Genomic DNA, 20813 nt, shown 5'->3' on the forward strand with positions numbered 1-20813 from the left:
TCTTCCACTCTGAATACAGGTCAAAATCGGAGATAAAGAGGTCGATGTGATGAAAGGATTCACTCTTTACATCACCACCAAGCTGGCCAACCCGACGTACAGTCCTGAAATCAGTGCTAAAACCGCAGTTGTGGACTTTACGGTCACAATGAGGGGTTTAGAAGACCAGCTGCTGGGTCGTGTTATCCTCACAGAGAAACAAGTGAGACGTAGAACGATGCAAAACTTTTCTCATCTATCATCTACTTTGGTTGTATAAAGAACAGATCATTGGATTGTTATTCCTTGTTTTAAGGAAATGGAATCGGAACGAGTGAAAATGGTGGTCGAGGTCACATCCAACAAGCGGAAGATGCAGGAGTTGGAGGATAATTTACTATTTCGACTCACCAGCACCCAAGGTTCTCTGGTGGATGATGATTCTCTGATAGAGGTGCTCAGAGTTACCAAAATAACCGCGCAGGAGGTACGTGTACGCCAAGAAGCTTCAAACATTTCTTTCTGCTCGTTATAATGCATTTCGCAGTGTTCCTAAGTTTGATTGGTCTTTAGGACGGTTCCATTTCCAATAAAAGAATTGATATAGTCTGAGGAGTGGAATAACAGATATCAATGATTTATACAATGTTTTTAAAGGTCAGGGAGAAACTCACGGTGGCAGCGGAAACTGAAATAAAGATCAATCACGCCCGTGAGGAATATCGTCCGATAGCTACGAGGGGCAGCATCCTCTATTTTCTCATCGTAGAAATGAGTCTGGTCGATGTCATGTACCAGACGTCCCTCAAGCAATTCCTGGAAATCTTCGACAGGTCCTTGGAAAAGTCGCCAAAGTCTCAAATCACCTCCAAAAGACTTGCGAACATCATGGATTTCTTGACCTACGAGGTGTTCTGCTATACAGTCCGAGGCTTGTATGAAGATCACAAATTTCTTTTCACCCTGCTCTTGGCGCTGAAGCTAGACCTTCAAGCGCAGAAAATTTCCCACAGTGAATTTCATGCTTTCATCAAAGGTACGTTTGTTAGTTTGACATCTTCTACCCAAAAACTTCTTTTTTTATATGCACAACAAAAAAGATTATACGCGTTATAATAAACCCATTTTTTTAGAACACACACTGGTCCCCTGGAACTCTCAGGGGTTACGTTCTTAGACTGAAATTCTGAAATCCTATAATCCGCACCTTGTTGTTAGTTTGGTTCCAAATGAGAATCCGCGGATTTTCCGAATTATCGCTGGTCGACTGTACACATTTTGCCCAGTAGGTGGTGCTCTTATTGTGATTTCCAGGTGGAGCATCTCTTGACCTGAACTCGGTGGAGCCCAAGCCAAAGCGTTGGATCATGGATATGACGTGGCTGAACCTGGTCCACCTGTCCAGTCTGCATCCCTTCACCAGACTCCTAGAACAGGTGGCGTGCAGCGAGAAGGCCTGGAGATGCTGGTTCGAGGAAGCCGCTCCGGAAGATGCAGCACTTCCTGACGGATATGACAATCTGTTAGATGCCTTTCACAAGTTACTGCTGATCAGAAGCTGGTGTCCTGATCGTACCATTGCACAGGTAGCACAGATATACAAAAATATAACATTTATTTAATTTTATATTTATAATTATTTATTTAATTAATTATAATATACAGTAGTCATGAAAAACCAAAACAATCCGATTTCTAATCCCATCCAAGTCTTATTACTATGGAGATAAGAGTAAGACGACTCTAACGGTTCCTGAACTGTGCGAGTCTAAAACGTTCCTCACACGTCTCATGTGGCTGCTGCTATAAAAAGCCTCCGTGAAATGAACTCGAACAGCTGATCAGCCAGCGAGCTTCAGAATCGCATCGTCCAGTCGGGTTCCGTCCGTCAACTATGCGCTTGGTTCCACTAAGAGAAGGTGTGTGGATATCTTATCTCTGAGGAGTTCGAAGTGGGTCAGATGATATACAAATGGAGGATAAGAGAGAACGACATGGTGCAGAGGGACAGTTTTGCAGGACGCACCTGTTCAGTCATATGCACAGACGGCTATTTTTGGCCTCTGCTGGTACTGCACAGAATTCCCTTATACAGAGACGTCCAAACTCAGACCTGTCACCATTCATCCATCTTTATTACCAGATTTATACAGGAATTTCTTCATTTAGAGCGTACAGTAATCAGTGTATCAGTCTCCATTAAGGAAAGACGACGTAACCTGTTTGATTCGTAGCTCCGCCCCAATAAACCCAGCATGATAACGCACTCTTTAACAGTTGTACTTTGACACTTTCAATTACATTTTGGACTGTTAATGAGCGCGCTAGAGGAGGAACCTCGTCCTCAGCACCGGACAGTTCCACGGTTATATCTATATGACTGAGTGTAAATTCGTTCCTGGTGTCCTCGTGATCTCCCTGAGATCATATAAGGAAGAAACCTTGAAAGGAACCAGACTCAAATTGGAACCCTTTCTAACCTTATCAGTCATTTCTATATTTCGTATAGAACCAAAAATGATATTTATATTTATATATATATATATATGTGTAAAAAGGATGTAAAAGGACCCTTTTCCGTTTTATCCCCGTTAGGCGCGGCGGTACATCACAGAATCGATAGGACAGAGGTATGCGGAGGGAGTGACACTCGACATGGATGCCATGAGTACAGAGACTGACAAGAGGACGCCGATCGTCTGCCTTCTCTCCATGGGTTCAGATCCCACTGAGAATATAGAGAGGTTGGCCAAAACAAAGGTAGATCACGATTCCTTAAGTATTGTGTACCGCTTTACAGAACGCCGCATGCTGAAGAAGGTTCATAAGGATCGATTTGCTCTTCTACTTCTCATTTCCATAGAGTGTCCTGTGTCGGGCGATTTCAATGGGCCAAGGACAGGAAGTTCATGCACGAAGGCTGCTGAACCAGAGCATGTCAGAAGGAGGTTGGTTGCTGCTGCAGAATTGCCATCTAGGTCTGGATTTTCTGGATGAGCTTCTAGAGTCCGTGGCTGCTGCCGAGAGCGTCCACGACAATTTCAAAGTGTGGGTGACTACAGAGGTCCACCCGAGGTTCCCCATCAATTTCCTTCAGTCATCAATCAAATTTACTAACGAGCCTCCGCAAGGTGTGTGCATTATAATCATCATAATTACTGGTTTTCCCCCAAAACCTCCAAAAACCAGTGTCCGTCGCTAATAGTTAGCGTGTAGAATGACTTAGAGACCTTTAGCACAAATCTCGTTTCTCACGCTGGTGCATGACCCATCAAGCCATTTCAGAATTAATCTTCACCTTGTTTTTTTTAAAGGCGTTAAAGCTGGATTGAGGAGGACCTACAGCAGCATAACTCAGGAACAGCTCGAGATAACCAACATGCCGCAGTGGAAACCTTTACTCTACGCTGTGGCCTTTCTGCACACCACTGTACAGGTCAGGATTTTGTACATCGCCGGTCCAAAATGTCATAAACACCTACTGCATCAGATTTATCCGAAACACTTCTAATATAATCTAATCAGACGATTGCGCTGCAGAAGCACCATGCAGAAGATCCGTCCTGTACTTCAGATCAAAGAAGATCAAACATGAGACTTTCATCCTGGCATGGATGTAGATTTAATGTCCATTTGGCAAAATGGATCGATCCTAAGACCGTTTTTGTGCTTCATATGTCGATAGTAGTATCAAAAATTTGCATTCATCAACTTCAGAATTCTGGTTTGTAATGAGAAAGTGAGAAACTTGGAACATTTTTTTTCCTCTGTTCTTTCTTGCCTTAGTTGATTGACCGTATAACTTTTTCTTTCTGGCAAAAAAAAAAAAAGGAGAGGCGTAAGTTCGGTCCACTGGGCTGGAATATTCCATACGAGTTCAACCAGGCTGATTTCACCTCCAGTGTGCAGTTTGTGCAAAACCACTTGGACGTTGTGGACGCGAAGCAGGGGGTGAACTGGAACTGCATGCGCTACATGCTTGGAGAAGTACGTAGCAGTGTTTTTATGTATGTATTTATACGTAAAAAAAAAAATACGCACGTGGTTCATGAATATTCGGTCGTCGTCAATTCTGATTGATCTTAAGCTCGTAAATCCGAACACCTGAAATCTCCTTTATAAGCAACCCAAGGGGGTTCATCAGGGGGAATAAACCGCCTGTACCCCTGCATCGTCAGAGAAGAAACCCAATATCTGTTGATGTTTGCGTGTTCCAGGCTTCGAGCAAATCATTTGCAATCCAATATCAAGGAAACAAGTTATGATTGTGAGCAAATCCGTTTGAAACCTCATATAAACCGTGCTGTAATTCCTACCGTTTACCAGGTTTTACAGTCAAAAGCACTATTTTATTTCAACTCAAATCCCTTATATACCCCTATATGTGTGTGTGTGTGTGTGTGTGTGTGTGTGTGTGTGTGTGTGTGTGTGTGTGTGTGTGTGTGTGTATTTTGCAAGTCATTTAAAGACTACCCTCAGCCTGGAACACCACACAGACGTCACCAAATATTATGTTTCTTCCATGTTGATGCTCTGCCATGTGTTTACTGCAGCTGTCTTCAGTTCCTGCGGTGTTTCAGCTTCGGGTTTGCTTTTGAATTTCAATAAAAAAAAACGAATTCACCAACGTCTATTTTCTAAATGCTTTCAAATTTCATTCTGTTCGATATTTTACTTGTATTTGTATTGTTTTTTTTTTTATTTTTAAACGCTTTATGTATGATTTTGTATTGATGATAGACGTTTTAAAGCTTATTTCACGTAGCAGCATTCGATGATGAAAGCTCATCCATCTAATATCTCCAGGTTCAGTATGGCGGACGGGTCACTGACGATATGGACAAACGTCTCCTAAACACCTTCACGCGTATCTGGTTCAGTGAGAGCACCTTTAAGGATGCGTTTTGCTTCTATAAAGGTTATACTATACCAAAGGCTAAGATGTTGCAGGAATACCATGCCCACATCGATACTCTACCGCTAGTCGACACACCTGAGGTAGAACACGTATATTTACTAATATATTTAACGGTTTTCTCGAAAATAGCAAACAAATGTGTGGGTTTTTTTTTTTTATTTTATTAGGTTTTCGGCCTCCATCCAAACGCTGAAATCACCTGCCAGACGAACATGGCCAGTGAAATTCTGAACACCATTATCAGCATTCAGCCCAAAGACAGCAGCGGCGGTGGAGACGAGACACGGGAAACCACAGTGCTGCGACTGGCCAGTGAAATGCTGGAGAAGCTTCCCGCTGACTATGTTCCTTATGAGGTGGAACTCTCACTGTGCACATGTCTCTCATGCCCCTGTTTTGTCCTTATTCGCTTGTGCGCAACATTTTCCGGGCATTTTTTAACACCTAAATAATGCTAGACCACCGTGTGTGGGAAGGATGTTACGCCTGAGTGTTATTTTTACACCACATCCATCACACTATGTAGTTTATTTTATTCCCTTCATCATTCGATTAATTGTTAGCTCGATAGTGTCATAATTTCCTACGTTCTACCACCATCTAGTGGCAAGAGACGATCATTACATCGGTAAAAGAAATGAACTATTACGCAAATATAAAGAATTTCAACCGTTCAAAAGCATTTTATTTAGTCTTTTATGAGCTTTGGATAAAAATTGAGTCTGTATCCCTTTGTGGAATCGCATTGTCTTGACCTATTTTACAGGTATTTACACCTGGATTGCGCTTTGCTCTGTCCTGTGAGGGGAAAATAAAAAGGCCTAAATTCCCTAAATTTGAAAGATTCCGAGAATTTTATTCCCCTCCAGATACACGTGATTTTCCTCGGTAGATGTTGTCTTCCGTTGACTTTCTGATTGTAAATAGGATTAGCAGCGTTCGGACAATACGTGTACACAAACTGTTCACAAAGTCTACACACACACACACACACACACACACACACACACACACACACACACATGCATAACCTCTTGCTTTTTTTGGGGGGGGGTTTAAAAGGCAGTAAAAATTCTCCCACCTGGTTTCTAAATACATTTAATTCAAGCAGAAAAAAAGATTTCGATTCCATGAAGTGAAGAATTAAACATGATAAACTGCTGACTTTGTATTTCGACCTGTAGGTGAAAAGACATTTGCAGAAGATGGGCCTTTTCCAGCCGATGACGATATTCCTGCGGCAGGAAATTCACCGGATGCAGCGCATCATAGCCAGCGTGCGGACCGCGCTCACCGACCTCCGATACGCCATCTACGGTGGGATTTCATCTACATCGCCATCGATAAACCGATCGACGGCGTTTAAATACGGCGCGTTTTCTTTTGTTTTCTCCGCAGGCACGATAATCATGTCCGAAGACCTTCAAGACGCTCTGGACTGCATGTATGATGCTCGTGTTCCGAAGTCGTGGCAGAGGATCTCATGGGAATCCGCCACGCTCGGATTCTGGTTTACGGAACTTCTTGAGAGGAACCAGCAGTTCCACAGCTGGACTTTCGGAAGCCGTCCTCATCAGTTTTGGCTGACGGGATTCTTCAATCCGCAGGTCGGTCGATGAAGAGTTTCGCTGTACTTTATTAGACACACATTTTATATTCATGTCTTATGCTCATCCTCTTCTTCACGCTTAAGTTTTGATTGAACGCTCATGTTCCTGATATGACTCTCCATAAGGGTTTCCTAACGGCAATGCGCCAAGAGACGACGCGTACGAACCTGGCTAAAGGCTGGGCCCTGGACACTGTTGTTCTACTCAATAATGTAACAAGGATGATGAGGGAGGATGTGACCGGACCACCTCCTGCGGATGTAGGGGGAGTCTACATCTATGGACTCTTTTTAGACGGAGCAGGTTGGGATAAACGCAACAGCAAGCTAACCGAATCTTCTCCGAAGGTATCACACACACACACACACACGGTATACACCACAGTAATGCAGCACAGTGCTGACGTGGCTGTGTCTCAAATAGTGCTCGTGTCCGGCAGGTTCTTTTCACCCCCGTTCCCGTGGTGCACGTTTACGCCGTCAGCAGCGTCAACATGGCGGATATCAAGCGACCTCCAGGAGTCAGCCTTTACTGCTGTCCGGTGTACAGGAAGCCGAGGCGCACCGATCTCAACTTCATATTCGACGTGTTTCTCCGGACCACACAGAGTCCAGACCACTGGATCTTAAGGGGCGTGGCTCTGCTTTGCGACTGCAAATAATCTTTTTATTCTGAGCATTTACATATTAATCTTTTCTCCCAATTTCTTTTTTTGAAGTGATTCCCCCCACTGTATCCCACCCACAGCGGTCGGTTTTATTCCCGAGACGTCTGAAAAACCACCCGATCAAGTTGATTTTGTTTATTTCAAATGGCTAGGTGAGAAGACCACGGTTAGTAAAAGAGAATTTCAACGCAACAGCACAGGAAATAACACAAATATTGTCGCATGCAAAATCTAGAGTAGTTGCTCGCCAGGGCGAGTCGGAGGAACCCGACTCCCCCAGTGCACTCGTTCCCTCTCACATCGTTATTCATCTTAATCGTTAAATATCCATCATTAATCCAAGCAACATGTCCAAGTCCATACTGTAAATTCTGACCCGTGTTCCCACCAGGTGCTACAAGTCTGTTTCCATCAGGAACTGTAAAACTCTAGACCCAAACCTGCGAATATTCCTTCGAGTCCACTGACGTCTTGCTGCTTATGAACGCTCCTTCATGTCATACATTTTCACTTCAGGCTCTTCCGCTTTGCCTCCTTCTGCTCCTTCCTTCTTTGGTGTGGGCTCTGTGTAGGCCACGTTTGGACTGGGTTTACGCCCCTTGGGTGGCGGAATGGGCGCTACGCTTTCTGTGGTACCCTCGGCCCCCTCCTGACCCTCAGCCACAGTCCTCTCCTTCTTCAGGTTCAGCTTCGCCGGGACGTTCTTGGTTATGGTTTCCTTCAGGCGTTCACCCGACTGGCGGATCTTCTCACGACGCTCGGCTGTCACGATGCGCTCCCCCAGCTTATTAACCCTGGTTCCCAGATTCTCCCTGGTCTTGGTCATGTTCTCACGGGAAAAGGTGTTCTTCAGACTCTCGATGCGCTTCAGGCCGGTCTTCTTCATCTTGGCCGCCGTGGAGTCGGCTTCTTCGACGACCATGTATTCCTCATCCGAGTCGGGAATTAAGGTCTCGGATCCAGCTGGATCTACAGATGCCTCACCACCTGCTGCTCCTTTCGGGGTGTCCTTATGGCCTGCTGCAGCTGGGACCTCATTTTCACCCTGTCAGAAGATAAATGTGTGTGTGTTAGTGTCATCTATACACCAGCTGTGGATATTCATTAAAAAATATATTTTTCCCCCCAAATTATTGTCGATTTTCATCTTTACTGAATGTACGATTAAACAAAATGTTGCGAAATATATACAAAATATAAAAATATATATATTATGTAAAAAACATAACTTTTTATAAAAAATTCTTAAAACTAAAGAAAACCTATTTATATTTAGAATCTGAATCAGAACGAATAAATTGAATCCTAGTTTTTGATTAGTTGGTATATGGATTTTTCTTGGTTGGGCATTTTTGTATTAATTTCCTATATAAAGACTGAAGTTTCTCCAAACTCCGATGTTCAATTCCTTCCAGTTTCTACATTTGCGCTCTTGTGTATAAAACCGATGTTTTCATCGAAGCGGTTTGTAAAATTGATTAATCGTGACCCGTGTGTAGGCTATTGATAGCTTTGTGCTGATCAGTAGTTGCAGATGGTTTGAGCGCAGCAGCTCGGAATGACTCCCAGCTTCCAGCACTATATTAGGACATGTGTCTGCACACAGCAAACTCTCAGAATAACCCGTCAGCTGTTGCCTACATGTTCCACCATCTAAAACCTTTCCCAAGATACAGATCGTTATATTAAAGGTGCTTTAACCGATTACAAAATGACTTATAAAATCTGTTCCTTTTGCCATTTTATTTAGTGCGAGTGCATTAATTTATTCATATATTTTTTCCTTTCAAATAGCTTTTTATTTTATTTGATATGAATTAAATAGTACGATTTAAGTGTAAAATGTACACGAGTGAAATGTATCACTGAATGTGCTCATTTTGACCTAATTAATTATATAATTTCTATTAATAACGGCGTCTTTTTTTTTTTACTCAGTTAAGGTCAAAATTCATTTGTCATAAGTTAAATAAAATGATTTTATGTTTCCGATGAAGTTCAACTGCCTCATCAATCAATTTGTTAGAAAAACAATGCTGACAAAATTAATATTTCAACGTCTTTATAAAATGTGTCTATACTATTCAGAAAATCATATATAATAAAAAAATAATAATAATAATTTTATTTTATATTATTCATATATTTTCAATGAATGAGAAATTATTTAATTAATAAATGTCCATTTAGTTGCACGCCTCATTTCAGAAATATTTATATTTCATACATATTACTATCACTATTTTGAGTTATTTATTTATTTATTTATTTATTTTTTTTTTTTAAGGGAAAACCCCCCTAGGATTTATTTTGGTTCTCTGAATCCCGAAAGCTGAAGCAACATGGTGCTTGATCATGCGCCATGCCTTACCTGGTATATCACCACACGGAACTTGTTTTTGTTGAGCAGCTCAGCCTGCGTTTCTTCCACCTTCTTGACGCGTATGTTTTGCTTCTCTATGCGGACCCTCACGTCCTTGATGTGACAGCTCACTTTGCGCGTTTTCTCCAGTAGCTTTTCCACGATGCCGCTGGTAGTGGTGTGCTCTTTGGTCAGCTTCACTACGTCTTCCTGGATTGACTTGACATTGTTCTCCACCTCCAGCTGTCTTTCTTCCATGCGCTGCTGGCACGCATGCACATTGTCAATGATCCCAGCCACACGTTCCAGGAGAGTGAGAATATTCAAGGCATTGGGTTCATCCGTAGCAGTTACGAGTCCCAGTTTTTCCGCCATGCCTAGCCTTCCTACGCTCGAACGCTCCTGCCTGGAAGAGTAGATACCAGGATTCAAGGGTCTTCAGATAGAAAAGCTGCCGTTGGACTTGAGGTGAGGATAAAACTTCGTATCATCAGCTTCAACTATCTTAGAAGACGCACTAGGGTGAGATGCACTCCTTCAGAGAAAGCCTTACTGGGCTGTTGGGAAGAATATCATGAAAGCTCCACCCCACAGAAATCCAAGGGGCTCAAAGGGCAGACAACAGGCCACCCTAAGCCCCACAGAGAGATAGATAGCAACTGAGAAAGAACCTGAACTGAACAGGCAGGGAGGGAGCGCACCAACCCAATGGCACAAATATTCAGTTATATATATCCCTGGTAAGGTGATACTCTGACATTTAAAGATGTGTAGGAGAGTGCAGGACATGTCCCTCTTTTCACTGTTTCTTCAGCCTGATACGTTCCAGTGGAATACATTAAACCTAATCATGAAGTCTTTAATTTTGATCTACCATTTATTTGATATGAGGACAATGTTATTGCTAAATTACACAACAAAGTCTGAATTCAATGTTTTATAGAAACATATTGAACGCTTAGTACACAATTCGTGTACATGTATGTCACATTAATACACTACTGTATATGACTTTCACCAATAGGTCAACCTCCACCAATTGTACTCCAAGGTTTCTTAAGGTTCCTCAATGAACAACTCGAATCCTGACCATGTCCCAGATCTTTGGTCCCAACATCATTTTCTGAACTCACTAATGCTCCTATGTCTAAAGATCTTCACAACCACGTTCCAAAATCTATTCAGAAAACCTTCCAGGAACAAAGGGAACAAAACACAATTCTGGAAAAGTAAGTGTTGCTAAAAAACGAGAAAGCTGGAGAAACTTTCAGCAACTAATGAGGTTAATTGGCAACAGGTCAGTGAGGTGATTGGGTATAGAGAGAAGATCTTTGAGAGGCAGAAGTAAAGATGGGCAGAGATTCACCAATCAAAAAGGCATGTGTGAACATCATCCAGAAACACCACCATTCCTCTCTGGGCTAAAGGTCATTTAAAATGTGCTGAGGCAAAGTGGAAAAACTGTTCTGTGGTCAGGCGAATAAAACATTTTTTATTTCTTTTTGAAAACACCACGTCCTCCGGGCTAAAGAGGAGAGGGACCATCCTGCTTGTTTCCTCTACAGAATCCACAGATTTTTTAGTTGTCATCATCCTCCTGCTGATCACCACTGAACTTACATTTTGCCCGAATATTATTCAGTGCAAGTCTTGTGTGTTTTAAACCTTGATGTTTCTTCAGGGAAACGTTGGAGCTTCCAGCCATGTCACATCTTCTCTGAATGAGATCTATCTCGCAGGATAATTGGGTGTTCATAAGGTTTGTTCATTTTTATCCAGAAATAGTGGTTTGTAAAAGCTGACAGCCTTCAGTACGTTTTAACATCTGGAAAGTGCATTATGTATTTAATGATTTCAGCATCTTCTCATCATTTCACGATCGTCTTCTCAAATATCAATGTATCATCAGAATTAAAAAAATCCATCAATCGTCCATCCGCAAAGTGTTGAACACGAAGAAACGAGCTGAAACTTTTATCATATCAAATATCAAAGTTGGACAATATCGTCCTTCATAACATCACGGTCAAATCGGAAGAAATTGGGATTTTCTACTACATAGAAAACAACCATAAAAGGTTTAGAAACAAACTGTATGATTAGGGGATTTTAATCTAATTGTTACCCAGGAAAAAAAAACTCCGGCTCAAGGGACAGAAACGTAATCATGTCTCATTCCAAGGGGGCTGCCCAAATGTCTATAATTACATGACCAACTGCAGGCTATTCATAACCCTCAGAAGGCGTATTCTGAACCTTTATTATGCATAGTGCACTTGTCTTTCCGTGGGACAACTGGTTCCATGTCAACTACGCGGATTTGCGCTCGGATAAAAGCGTTTATGATGGGAATGATTGTCAAATGATGCAAGCAATGAAACACAACAATTAAACTGAGTGGAAATATTTTCATCCCTACCAGAAGAACTTGTGCAAGACCAGGAGAGAAGATGTGATCAGACTCACCTCAGACTTTTACAAATGGTGGTGGAAGTTTAATAGTTTGGGGTTGTTTTGGAGCAGAGAAGGTTCTGGAAAGAGGAAGGAATCCAACATATATTTCTTTGGTGTGTGTGTGTGTATATATATATATTTCCAATAGCGCTAAAAGTGGAGCAATGCTGAGTGATAAATGGTGTCACATCACATCACATACTCCATATGGCTACAAGATTGTGTTCAGTATCAATGACCCAAGTGTAAAAAAAAAGATTTTCAAGAGAAATGCACCTTTTTAAAGAAATAAAATAATAGTAATGGAAGCACAAATTAAACCTGTCGATCTGTAGAATTGATCCAGTGCAGAAAATGACGGTATTTCAGTAAGAAGTTCGAATGCATTTGATCTTCCTCAGAAAATAAAAGCTTCATTACAGCATCCATTCCAAACTCTGTGGACTTTGTGTTTGGCAGAAGGATTGAATTCGGTGTTGTTGTCACAGAGATATAAAAAAAAAAAAGCATTATGGGAACACGTAATTACTTACACGATAAGTTGCTGTGATGAAACTATGACGGTTTACTTTGATTGTTGTGTGATATATAATCTTGATATGAAATATAATCGACACACAAACTATTTTCGTATATATATATATATATATATATATATACACATGTTCTTATCATCACCACCAGGGGGCGCGTAAAACTAGTCATCTCTGCCGAACGGGTTTAGTTGACATTATGAAAAGAAAAACCATCGTACAGAAGTAATGACCATGTAATTACACTTCAGGCATCCAGCAGATGTGATACAGTTGACACTAGACGAGTCAGAAGACAATTCATTTAATTCTGTTAAATCTACATCACCGGACACAGTTTCATGCGATATGCAGTGTCAAGAATTAAATTAATGATTAATTTCAGAAGGACACCACCAAATAACGTTACAAATTAAAATCCATACACGTTTCAACGTTGCGACATTAACTAGCCCTCCGTCCACACTGCATTCTGTAATTACAAAAAAAAATAAATAAATAAAAAAATAAAAAAGAAAGAAACGTTGTAGTTTTGTCGTAAATAACCAACTCCTTTTGGTGTTCAGCTGCACTCACTAAACATTCCAAAGTGTACAGCAACTGTACCAAGAACATTCACAAACATTTACTGAAAATAATCAACAGAAACAAAGGGAGACAAAAAGAAAAGCTTTTCTGTTGTTTTTTTTTTTATCCTTCAGCCGGCAGTTTGTTCTGCTGCCAACGCGCTCCTTCGATGTCCAGAGGAAAAAAAATGAACAATAAGGCACCATAAATAAACACACACAAAAAAAATATTGTCCACAGAATAAACACTGAATGAAAAGAAAGATATTTTGGAATGCCATCCACATGATACAAAAGGTATAAAAGCAAAAAAAAAAAAAAATCAAGCCGAGCTACATTATCCTGGACGGGGCGTCTGAAGAGAAATGACCCATGTTTTGCTTTTGTCTGCGTCCTCGGTTATTCTTGGGACATTTCCTGTTGGGAAACAAAACGTACGTCAGTAAACATCGCGCATGCGTCGCATTTAAATACTCGAACGGTGTTTGAGGAGTGGAGAAACCTGGTGATGCACATGACGACAGCGACGATGATGGCGATCTGCACGGCGCCGATGATCGCGGCGATGAGGACGTAGTGCAGCTTCTGACCGCTGGGCACCACGTAAAGGATGTTAAAGTCGGCAACCTCCTCGCACTGTGGCCCTGTGTAGCCGGAATCGCACCTGAAGTGAAAGAAACGTTTACTTTCGTACGCGTCACGTTTTACCGGACGTAGCCGAAGCAATATCCGAGCTCCTGAATGCTTACAGGCACGAGGAATGTCCGTATTTGAATTCGCAGTGGCCGTGAACACAGAAGTTGTCATCTGTGCAGGCAACAGGCATCCATCCATATCCCTTTCCTTCTCCTGGATCTGAGGTGTCTTCCATATGAAAAATGTGAGATTGCATGTTCAATAATGAATTCTTTTCTCATTTTTTTTGGTTCAAAAACAAATTCATGTATTTACCGAAAAGATCCGGCTTGTAGGACAGTCCGTCGTCTTTTTTTTTCCCCTTGTCTACAACCAAAAACAAAACGTTAACAAATACTGTGTTTCTTAAAACCAGTGGCTTTCAAACCTGTCCTGCATCACCCCCAAAAAATCCTCCAAACCTGTCCTCCATCACTCCTGTCATGTCTTTATTTTCCACTAGAGGGCGCCCCATACGTTGCGAACCACTAATCTAGTCATTGTTTATCAAGTGTTTGTTTGGCATGTAGAAGATCTCGAGCTTCAAAGCAGAACAACAGCCTTTGGAGAAGAGTCGAAAGAGCGCAAACAACCTGAACGATCTCCTCCCCTTTATCTCCTCCACTCCTCTCACCATTGTTCCCCAACTCCCACTGAGACCAAACATCTTTTCATACCTGGTCACATCACAACAGCTCAATACGAGCTTAACCAATCAGATTTCAGATTCTCCTCACAGGGCAGATTAGAAATTGAATTTCAGCACAATAAATGAGTCCCTCTTCTCCCTGAGATGGTCTGAGGAAGAAACCTTGAGAGGAACCAGCCTCATTAGGAAACCCATCCTCATCTGGGTGAAACCGAATGTCCATTCATTTATAGTTTTGTATTGTTGAGGAAGGTCCTGAGATGCTCACTGGACAGTTTGGAGGTGATCCATCCATCCATCCATCCATCCATCCATCCATTAATATACTTTCTATATGTTGATACCATATGGATCTATAATATAAACACAAAAGTGTAGATTTTAAAATAAATGATATCCCACCTGGGCATCTCCCGAGATGTTGAACGTCAATCTGCTCCTGTTTCAGACATGAAGCCTCCCGAACAAGGCAGGGGTTGTTGTAGGAGTTTCCATCTGTACCACACACTGGATTCTCATTATGTCCACTGCAGTCTATTTTACACGAACACCTGGAGTTCAAACACAAGTGTCATGTTTTTGAGGTCATGCAGAAACTATCATCACCACCAGACGGCTAGAAAAACATGAGACAAAGACAGATACTTACGAGTCCTCATCTTCTGAATCCTCGTCACATTCGGCTCCGTATTTGCAGTTGCTACATTTATTGAGTTTCCTGTTTGTGTCTGTACCTGATCCTTCATCATCTACAAGACACCAGGAGGCACAAATGACATGACGCAGGGTTAGAGGATCATGAGGAACCTGGTCAGCACAGCTGAAACACGATTGGCTCTTAAACAGAGTCTCGCATATTATAGTGTATTTCACACTGAGATCTTATGTACCTGGAAACCTTTTCACTTACCTCCATCTCCAGACCCTGAGCTGCTATCTGCAAACAAATCAAAACAAATCGTTCTGATTAGCACTTTCCTGTACTCTGTCTACTTGCAAGAAATCAGGGGAAGAACCCAAGAGAGAAGAACCCAAGAGTGAAGAACCCGTCCTCGAGTGAACTGTAATGAATCACTCCTCTTTCTGTCTTCTGAGACTTCAACCTCAAAAGCTCCAGTCCTTATATTCTTACCAACAGTGGAGGAAATTTCCTGGACTTGGTCTCGAGCTCTATCGCTCTGTGTCTCTCTCTCTCTCTCTCTCTATATATATATATATATATATCTCCATTCTACCTCTCTCCATCATCCCTGATCATCACATGGTTTCATTCACAATCCTCCTCCCTGTCCTGCCTACAATCAAACTATAATCTCCATGTCCTCTGAAGCTTCCTGCACCTTATCATCTACTTTGTCCTACAGAGGGCCAGAAAATGTAAGTTGATTGAAAAGGCCTAAAGGAAATGTTGCATGAAAGTTCTCGTGTGGTTCTCTTCAGGACTCACCTGGATCGCAGGCTCCAGGAGACACTAGAGATACGGGTCGTTGCTGTGTGCAGGCCGCTTGCCTCAGGTAGCACTCGTTCTGATACGTGTCTCCATTGGATCCACACACAGGGATGTATTTTTCGTGGCACTGTGGTGAAAGTCAGACACCAGGAACTGAAATGATTTCCTGAACAAGTGCTGGTGAAACTGCGAACGAATGAGATTTAAAACGATGCACGACATCACAGTTACCTGAAACTGGCATACGCACTGAAGATCAGCGCTGCAGGTTCCACCGAAGCGGCACGTGGATTTGTCACACACTCGCAAATCGCTTTTCTTCTCCGACAAATCTGAGATAGAAAGAAGTAATGTGATTGGTGATCATGGATTAGCTCATAATAATAATAATAACAATAAGGTTATAATATTCCTCCACATCAGCTGTGGTTTCAAGAAAACTACCTTCTCTTCCACACAGAGCTCAAAAAGGCATCATTTCCTACCCCTTTTTTTTGCCCCACTTGCCCCCCCAACACACACACACACACACACACACACACACACACACACACACACACCATCTACACCATTCCCCCTCCCTTTCCCCCGAGCACAAAGAATAAAGAAATGCCAGCGTTTTCTCCCATCCTGCTTCCATTGTGTCTCTGTTCTGCCTGATGCTGCAGCAAAAGATGGTACACCCTGAGATTGTATGGAAACCTTGAGAGGAACCAGACTGAAAAGGGAACCTCAGCTTCAACACTGAACGTCCAATCGTTACAGTTCCATCATTGTTGAGGTTATCAGACTGTTTCTATTCATTACAGTCCAAATCCATCTTCATAGTTATTGAGTTTAACCTCAACCGGAACCTCATAGATCTTTAGATGAATCAGGCCACCATGCTACTATGTCAAAATAAACCTCAAACCCAGACTGAGAGGAACCAGACTCAAACGGAAACCCATCCTCGTCTTCGACACAATGTCCATCCACTGACCGTGTTCAGAAGAAGAGCTTAAAACCAGTCCCTATAACATGAAGGCAAAATGGAGGCTTTGCATCTGGTAAACATCTGAATGCAGAAAGAAGAACAGAAAGAAAGTCTATAAAAAGTCTGTCCATGCTGGTAGGAGGGAAACCAGATTCAGTTCTTCCGCTTGCTGTAAAAGATATTCAAGGGAAGTTCATGCGAAACTGTCTGAACTCGTTTAATCTTGTACTTCACACGCCTAAAAAGGTGAACTCTAAAAGTCTCTGAGCTCCTCTTGGCAGCAGAAATCTGAGGATTATCATCTGCCTAACAATCCTGCTAGTTCATCATTGGAGACATGAAGAAGGATTGTACAGGATGCTTTCGGATTCACTTGACTTTACTTAGACTAGGAGACGCAAACCTGTTCCAGCATGACCCTGTGCACAAAGCCAGCTCCATGAAGATCTGCTTTCCATGGTTTGGAAGATGTGGAAGATCTGCTGCTATAGAGCTCTAAACTTTATCGGACACCTTTTACCCTGACTGCACCCTAGTCCCCTTCATCTTCTCACCTACATCAGTCCCTGACTTTACTAACGTCCTTGTAGCTGAATGCATCTCCACAAATCTCCACAAAATCTAATAGAACATCTTCCCAGCAGAGTGGAGGTTGTTATAAGAGCAGATGTGGAATGGGATGTTCAAAAAGTAGCATATAACAGAGACGGTACATTTTGTTGATCGAAAGCAGCCACCATAAGTGCACTTATTATTTACGTCACCGTGCCGTTTTCTTCTGAACAACATAACATAGACGAAGAGGGGGAGTAACAATGTACCTTGGCCAATTTTGAATCATGTTGGAGAAAGCTGGACAAAATACACTGATGCACCATTTAAATGCTCATGTAATAGAATTTGTAACATCGTAACATCATGTGACATGTAACACGGTGTAACGTGTAACATCATTACAACGGGTAACATAGTAGCAGCATGTAACACAAAGTAACATGATGTAACGTGTACCATCGTGTAACAACGTGTAACACCGTGTTACGTTGTAGCAACATGTAAAGTAACATGATGTAACGTGTACCATCGTGTAACAACGTGTAACACCGTGTTACGTTGTAGCAACGATGTAACGTGTACCATCGTGTAACAACGTCTAACACCGTGTTACGTTGTAGCAACATTTAAAGTAACATGATGTAACTTGTACCATCGTGTAACAACGTGTAACACCGTGTTACATTGTAGCAACATGTAAAGTAACATGATGTAACGTGTACACATAATGTAACGTGTACCATCGTGTAACAACGTCTAACACCGTGTTACGTTGTAGCAACATTTAAAGTAACATGATGTAACTTGTAACACCGTGTAACACCGTGTAACACCGTGTTACGTAGTAGCAACATTTAAAGTAACATGATGTAACGTGTACCATCGTGTAACAACATGTAACACCGTGTTACGTTGTAGCAACATTTAAAGTACATGATGTAACGTGTACCACCGTGTAACAACGTGTAACACCGTGTTACATTGTAGCAACATGTAACACAAAGTAATAACAGTATAATAAAAAAGCTAATGAGGACTTAATGATGAACTGTTTCTCTTTAAGTATTCTAATGAACTTTCATCTCCTTGTTGGTTATCAGCTCATGTCTGATTTAAGGATCAGGACTTCTTTCATGACCATAGTTGATGAAGAACGATGTGTCTGTGCTCCTCTACATACAAAACTTTCACCAAATTGAACCCAGGAGCCGTGAATGAACATTCTATATGTTATATGGTAACCGAATCAGAACATCGTTTGATGAAGTTTTTTCGGGTGTTTGTAAAGTTTTGACAATTGGGGTTGAAATATGATTGTTTCGTCACTAATTACTAAAATGTAATCACTAACTAAAACACACCAGAGGCTCAGGTCCATATTCAGGCTCATTCAAGAAATCATAGTTACAGGCTTGAATTTCTTATATAAATACTGTATATATGACGTTATATAGGTATTTGTTTGGAACGTCAATAAAAGCTGCCCATGGTTCCGGATTTGGTTCCAAGGTTTATAAATGGGAAAGATTCGTTTGGGAAGTCATGATTTGGAACCAAAATCAGACTTCCTCATGATGTTTTACTCCAATCCAAAACGCAATTCTATTAGAGAAGCTTAAATGACATGCATGCCTTATGGATCCATATTGTGATTTCCCGAAGGCCGACCCCTGCACCTTGCTTTGGTGTGGTATGGCCCAGTGGCAAGATTTTCTTCCCCATTAATTCCTGAGTGTATCTGAAGTCATATTTAGTACCTCATTGCTTGATAAAAGGTGTCTTTTAAAACGCAAAGCTGGTGCAGGGGTATAAATAGAGGCATCATTGGAGCAGAATGAAGGGTGGGGTTCAGGATGGATGGAAATCAAGGTGCCTCATGTATAGAGAGATATATACATATAGAAGCCAAAACAAAGATGCAGAGGTGATAATAAAGGACGTATGGTAGTACCTGGACAGTCTTTTCCTTTGTCTGGAGCGCAGTCTGGTCCTTGGGGATAGGACGAGCGGACGCCGAGCCCGGACGCGATGCTCAGGAGGCACAGGAGAGCGCAGTGGAGATGGCGGCGGCGGAGGGTCCGGATCCGAATGAGCGCACAACCGAGAACCATGATGACAGATGATGTTCAGTTCAACTTTAGTCCTTATTTTCTTTTAGAGAATAGAATTGCTTGGTACCCAGAGGAAAGAAATGATATATATATATATATATATATATAAATAGTTAATACTTATAGCAATTCTAATTAAAAGCGTGCGTCGGGTTTCGGTGCGCGAGATTTCCGTCTAATTGACCCGCAAACGCGTTTATTCCAGCAGGAGAAAAATGGTGCACTTCCTTCACAGAACCATCTCTCAGTCTCAGTCTGATCCCGAGCTCCTTTAGTCCTGGCTTCTCTTCTCTTCTCTCCCTTTGTTCATCTCGACCGTGAATGCTCTCCTGCCTCCAAGCATGAAGCGTGTGTTTTTATTCCTCTCGATGCGTCTACTGACGCCCTGAAATCATTCATACACACACACACACACACACACACACACACACACACACACACACACAATGTGTGTGCATGTATAAAGGTATATATAAATAAAAAGGCAAGGCGTTACACACGGTTCGGAGAAGCCCTGCCAACAACAAAGGGTCCACAAGGATGGTTTGAAGTCATGTGACCTAAAACCTCCTCCCCCAATTCACACCGGGAACCCGCTGAGGAATCTGCCCCTGCTCATGTTCTCACTCCTGCTCAACACCAGCATCCGAGAAGATCCAGGAAACCCCCCCCATGTTCCCCATGCACAAGGCTGAAGAAGAACAGTGAGAAGACCCTCATGATGGTGAATGATGGTCACAAAATGTATTCCTATTAAACGTTTAAAAATGTTATCCTGCTACATCTTTAACATTATTCATTTCATTATTCATCTGTCTTAAATTAATAATGGCTCCAGATTCTCTTGGCGGATGTTTTCTGAGATTTCGCCGCGTCAGCACATCAGATCCAATTCCAATCAATGTGTTTCGCTCCATTCACACGAACTGCAAGAAGAACGTGGAAATGAAAAACGGGATGCATTGATGTCAAATATCTGAGTCACATTTTTTTTATGGTTTTATGATCAAATGTGAAGAATGAAATATTCAAACACACGCTATAACCATGTTATTGCTCCCTGAATAAGTAAGTAATAAGACCTCCGTTATATAAAAGCTCCAGAGTTAAAATACTTACAGCTACATTTCCAGATTTATCTCTGTGGAAACCTCTTTTATAAATGTTAAACAAACATCTGCTCACGGAAACCATCCCTATATCAATATTACCCAGTTATTATGCAAATATTATCGTTATTATGCAAATATTATCGTTATTATGCAAATATTACCAATTTATTACACTATTATTACCAATTTTTTACG

At 41.7% G+C, this 20813-nt stretch overlaps 3 protein-coding genes across 3 annotated transcripts in view; 1 reads left to right on the forward strand and 2 right to left on the reverse strand.

Moving 5' to 3' along the window:
* dnah5l (dynein, axonemal, heavy chain 5 like) overlaps positions 1-8301 on the forward strand; it is a 35528-nt gene extending 27227 nt beyond the window's left edge. Inside the window, exons 67-80 of the mRNA XM_083558721.1 lie at positions 20-202; positions 296-466; positions 637-1015; positions 1294-1565; positions 2575-2739; positions 2843-3110; positions 3294-3415; positions 3811-3966; positions 4786-4977; positions 5065-5253; positions 6082-6214; positions 6296-6504; positions 6633-6854; positions 6947-8301. Coding sequence (XP_083414847.1) covers positions 20-202; positions 296-466; positions 637-1015; positions 1294-1565; positions 2575-2739; positions 2843-3110; positions 3294-3415; positions 3811-3966; positions 4786-4977; positions 5065-5253; positions 6082-6214; positions 6296-6504; positions 6633-6854; positions 6947-7168 — 2883 coding nt within the window. The 3' untranslated portion in view covers positions 7169-8301. The remainder of the gene's footprint in view (positions 1-19; positions 203-295; positions 467-636; positions 1016-1293; positions 1566-2574; positions 2740-2842; positions 3111-3293; positions 3416-3810; positions 3967-4785; positions 4978-5064; positions 5254-6081; positions 6215-6295; positions 6505-6632; positions 6855-6946) is intronic.
* On the reverse strand, positions 7295-10243 carry cavin4b (caveolae associated protein 4b). Its single transcript, XM_083558719.1, has 2 exons — positions 9546-10243; positions 7295-8219 (listed from the first exon to the last, which is right to left on the reverse strand). The coding sequence occupies exons 1-2, from the start codon at positions 9909-9911 to the stop codon at positions 7653-7655; spliced, it is 933 nt and encodes a 310-aa protein (XP_083414845.1). The 5' UTR covers positions 9912-10243; the 3' UTR covers positions 7295-7652.
* Positions 10244-12811: 2568 nt separating this feature from the next.
* On the reverse strand, positions 12812-20390 carry tmeff1b (transmembrane protein with EGF-like and two follistatin-like domains 1b). Its single transcript, XM_083542036.1, has 10 exons — positions 19347-20390; positions 16096-16196; positions 15862-15991; positions 15325-15351; positions 15064-15163; positions 14817-14965; positions 14042-14092; positions 13840-13954; positions 13593-13754; positions 12812-13507 (listed from the first exon to the last, which is right to left on the reverse strand). Exons 1-10 carry the CDS (start codon positions 19504-19506, stop codon positions 13423-13425), a joined length of 1080 nt encoding a protein of 359 aa, XP_083398162.1. The 5' UTR covers positions 19507-20390; the 3' UTR covers positions 12812-13422.
* Positions 20391-20813: the final 423 nt, after the last annotated feature.

This window comes from Silurus aristotelis (assembly GCF_946808225.1).
Source record: "Silurus aristotelis genome assembly, chromosome: 1".
Lineage (NCBI taxonomy): Eukaryota > Metazoa > Chordata > Actinopteri > Siluriformes > Siluridae > Silurus > Silurus aristotelis.

What these genes read in the sequence shown, in the direction of transcription:
- cavin4b (XM_083558719.1), bottom strand. Translation starts at nt 9,911, where the DNA reads ATGGCGGAAAAACTGGGACTCGTAACTGCTACGGATGAACCCAATGCC. An exon ending in TCCGTGTGGTGATATACCAG is followed by an intron (nt 8,220 to 9,545) that starts GTAAGGCATGGC and finishes ATCTTCTGACAG; the next exon opens with GGTGAAAATGAGGTCCCAGC.
- tmeff1b (XM_083542036.1), bottom strand. Translation starts at nt 19,506, where the DNA reads ATGGTTCTCGGTTGTGCGCTCATTCGGATCCGGACCCTCCGCCGCCGC. An exon ending in CAAAGGAAAAGACTGTCCAG is followed by an intron (nt 16,197 to 19,346) that starts GTACTACCATAC and finishes TTTCTATCTCAG; the next exon opens with ATTTGTCGGAGAAGAAAAGC. An exon ending in GTCGTCATGTGCATCACCAG is followed by an intron (nt 13,508 to 13,592) that starts GTTTCTCCACTC and finishes GTTTCCCAACAG; the next exon opens with GAAATGTCCCAAGAATAACC.